Source organism: Eurytemora carolleeae, unplaced genomic scaffold, assembly GCF_000591075.1.
Source record: "Eurytemora carolleeae unplaced genomic scaffold, Eaff_2.0 scaffold407, whole genome shotgun sequence".
Lineage (NCBI taxonomy): Eukaryota > Metazoa > Arthropoda > Copepoda > Calanoida > Temoridae > Eurytemora > Eurytemora carolleeae.
Window position 1 is genome coordinate 178222 of NW_019402188.1, and position 3934 is coordinate 182155.

General features: G+C 32.8%; 1 protein-coding gene across 3 annotated transcripts in view; it reads left to right on the plus strand.

Moving 5' to 3' along the window:
* Positions 1-2530, plus strand: part of LOC111718227 (cytohesin-3) — an 18579-nt gene extending 16049 nt beyond the window's left edge. For all 3 annotated transcript variants that reach the window (XM_023493766.1, XM_023493768.1, XM_023493767.1), the window contains 3 exons: positions 1124-1275; positions 1371-1469; positions 1915-2530. In XM_023493766.1, the coding sequence (XP_023349534.1) occupies positions 1124-1275; positions 1371-1469; positions 1915-2107 (444 nt within the window). In that variant the 3' untranslated portion in view covers positions 2108-2530. The remainder of the gene's footprint in view (positions 1-1123; positions 1276-1370; positions 1470-1914) is intronic.
* Positions 2531-3934: the final 1404 nt, after the last annotated feature.

The following is a 3934-nucleotide window of genomic DNA, read 5'->3' on the forward strand; positions in this document are numbered from 1 at the left end:
GGGGGGGGGGGGGAGGATTGTTAATAAAGAGTAGAACAAAATAAGGTGGGAAAGGGTGAATTGTGTATCTTGAATAAGTTTCTAAATTATAATTTAATCAAAGAAACTTGGATTCTTCTAATCTTTAATAGTTTGTAATTCTCCTTTATTTGACCAGAATAGAACTTCCAGTTTTCCACGTGATAAATCCACTAGTCTATTCTTTATTAACAATTCCTATTGTAATAAGATCTCCTAAAATAATAGGGTTCAAATCTTAAAAAAAGATCTCCCCATTCTATCTATTAAATCTCTCCCCTTAAGTTTTACAATGCCCAGATACCATCTCTTTGCATTATATAGAATAATTTTCTAGAGAACTCACAAGTAAATCTTTCCGTGCTTGTTAATAGTACCAGAATAAGTCTTTCCGTACTTACTAATAACCCCAGAGCAAGTCTTCTTGTACTCTTTGATTGACCCGGAGTACGCCAGTTCTCTTTCCAAACACAACTTTCCTACTCTAAGGAAGACCTAGAGAGAAACTTGAACCCTAGTTTTCATTGCAGGGGGAGAGATGGAGAGAATTATTCTCGCTCTCTTCAAAATAATTTCAGTCCTTTGTAATATAACTGACAGTGTAGCGGCAGACTGAATAGAAAGGGGGGGGGGTGCACCCCCTCCTTCTTATTTGGAAAGAACATATAATAAAACGAGACCAAATTCAATTACTCGCGCTTGTTCAGAAATATTTATTCTGTTTCTGGGAAAGAGCGAAATTTCACGCGAATATTTTTAGTATTGTTTAGCATTTTTGCACAAAAAGTCGGGTTAGACACACTACTCGAGGTTAACGAGTGGGAATAGGAATTCTAGTTTTGTGATGTATCTCAAATCAACTGAATAGACGTAAAAGAATATATTACCGTGGGTGGGTTGTGTGCTGTATAACTTTAATAAAGAATTTATTTGATTTCTATTCAAAAAGTTATTCCAAAACATAATTAAAATAAAAAATATGAAAGACTACAAACAAACAAGAATCTGACAGAGCCTCTTTTTAAAAGTTTAAAAACTTTAAATGGTTAAAAACATTACAGAAAAATAATTTAGTTTTTACTCATTTTTAATATTTTTTTATCAGGGTGGAAGTTGGAAGAACTGGAAGCGAAGATGGTTTGTCCTCAATGATCGTTGTCTCTACTATTTCCAACATACCGCGGAAAACGTTCCCAAGGGAATCATTCCTCTCGAGAATGTGCGCGTGCGCGCGTTGGATGAAAAAGACGGAAAGAGGTATTGTTTTATATACTTATTTTCAGAAAAGAAAAATTAAAACATTATTTAAAAAAAATATTTATTGGATTTTTATAAAATATTTTTTTTTTAAGATGGGTGTTTGAGATTTACTCTGAACAAGCAGATATCATTAAAGGATGCAAGACTGATAGTTCTGGAACTGTTGTTCAAGGAAATCATAAATCCTACAGGTAAAACAGGCTCTCCATTGTTTTTATTTCAGCAAGCGCCATGTTTTTCTTACAACTTGTGTGTAGTCGTCTTTGCTTCAAAACCACAGCCGCGGCATGTTCTAGTCGTCTTTGTTTCAAATCTGTCACTATTTTTACCAGGAATTTATGTATAAAAGCAGTTTCATTTCCCTTTCTTTGATTAAACTTCCGCAGTATCTTGCATGTTTAGTTTACAAATCAAGGTTTCCCCTCTTTTCGTTTTCTAAAAATGTGGTATGATGACAGCACTGCATGGCTTGATAGATTTTTGCACATTGCTTTGAAACTAACACTGGGTTTGCAGAACTTATGCAGTTTCTTTAGATTTGATAATTTTAACACCTGGAACAATTTGATTTTGATTACTTCTAATTTCCATTTTTATTCAGTTAAGTTTTATTTATTTATTTATTTATTTATTCAGAATGTCAGCTACGAGCAAAGACGACATGGATCAGTGGATCGAGTGTATCCAAGACTCGATCAGAGACAATCCCTTCCATAAGATCATCGCCGATAAAAAAGCTGCCATTCGGCGACGAAGTGGGAATAAGGTGATCGTCCCGATCATCCCAGCGGCGGCCGGGGATGGGATGTCTCAGGACGAGGACGATTAAAAAAGACGACCTCCAGGTTCTTAAAGAGCTTTGATCAGCGGCTAGTGAATTTTTAAGTGATTTCATTCATTTTTATATTTTGGACTGAGTCCAAAAGTCCATCAAATCTTGTTATTAGAAAAGAGTGTCCTAACTTGTCTTACTTTTTGTGGTCTAACAAGACCGAATCTCTTCCCTTTGTCGGTGATAATTATAGAAAAATCGTATTTGGAGGATTTGTTGAACTATAATTGCTATATTCTTATATTCTTACAAAACTGTTTAAAGTTCTATATATATTAAATTAATGTAAGTTCTATGCTCCTTGACGAATATGTGTCCAACATCACCGACACTCTTCTTCTTTCCCTAGTATTTTTTCAATGCTGTATTATAATTATTTTATTGAGAATATTTTATTAATAAATGTTATCTGTACACTCACATGTTTTTCTCCTTGCTAGGATAGGGATCAATTATTGTCAATTTTTTTGAAATTTTAAGATTGATAATTGAAAACTTCATCAAAATGAATCTTTAAAATTTTTGTTTCTATAAAATACTTAAAGATAAGTAGTTTTGGTATTTTTCAATTTTCGTATATTTGTACATTGCCGTTTTAGTTTGTACTTTCATAAGTTCTATTTTCGCGGATTTATCTGGTTCGCAGTTGTTTGGGGAAAGCATCATCATATGTCACTGTTTGACTTTGAATGAATATGAGTACTGGGCCCTTATCAGCTGGAATGTAAAAACTGCATGACGTCAATTTTGTAATAACAGATGCATTTTAATCGCCCTGTGATTCAATAAAAACAATATTGCCCTCATGCTGCGGAAAATAAAAATTGTAGTTAAATATCAACAATAGGGCCTCAGTCACGAGGGTAGTGTTAGTATGATTAAAAGGAGGGCCCAGTCCTAATTAAAAAGATCATAGTTTATGCGAGCATGCCTGATTCACAGCAATACTATAATTAAAAAGCAATTTTTAGAGAGTGGAAGAAAGATATCTTATTCATCCTTTACAATGTAACACTTTTAAGAGGACCGTTTAGAGATTGATAATCGGTGATTCGAGGACCAATTGAAAATTACCTCTTGTACATTTAAGGAAAGTTAATCGGGAGTTTAAGTATGTTACGTTCTCCATTTTAATATGGTTTCATGACTTTCATGAACGCGGAAGGATTATCATTATTTTAAACAAATTCAAATATGATTCCATGTTTAATGTTTACTTAAACATAAATACTATTTATTTTCTAACGGCTTTTTGGCACGATCGTTTAAGAAGATTGGCACGCACTTTATCCTGTATGGAACTAATTGTAAATTGTTACGTTTACTTAATTTCCAAAATTTGAACCATTGTTGTAATACATTCCTAGAAAATATCAAATATTGAATTCCCCGCCATTTTTGATCTTCCTGTACATTACAATGATATACTCAGATGTGGCTATTTTACAGCATTTTAACTCCTGTGTTTTTGCACAATTTCAATTGCACCAAGATCATTTTTTGATAAATATATTTAATCTTTCTTGTCAATGTTTTCAAAATCTTTTGGTATTGTTCCATTAGAAAAATTTAAAAAATACGATAATTAATTTATTTAAAAAATGTTCAATACATTATGGATAAAGTCCAGAAATACAAATTAAGAGTAAGAATACTTTTAAATTGCCCTTAGATTCGTATGATTATTGATAGACTGCATCTCTATATTAAACTTGTTGAATGTTTTCAAATGAAAACGCAAGTTTTTTAATAATTCTACTGTTTAGCAAGGTTTAGGGAAAATAAGAGGGGGGGGGGTGTTGAGGGTTTATTGTTAAAGTGGGG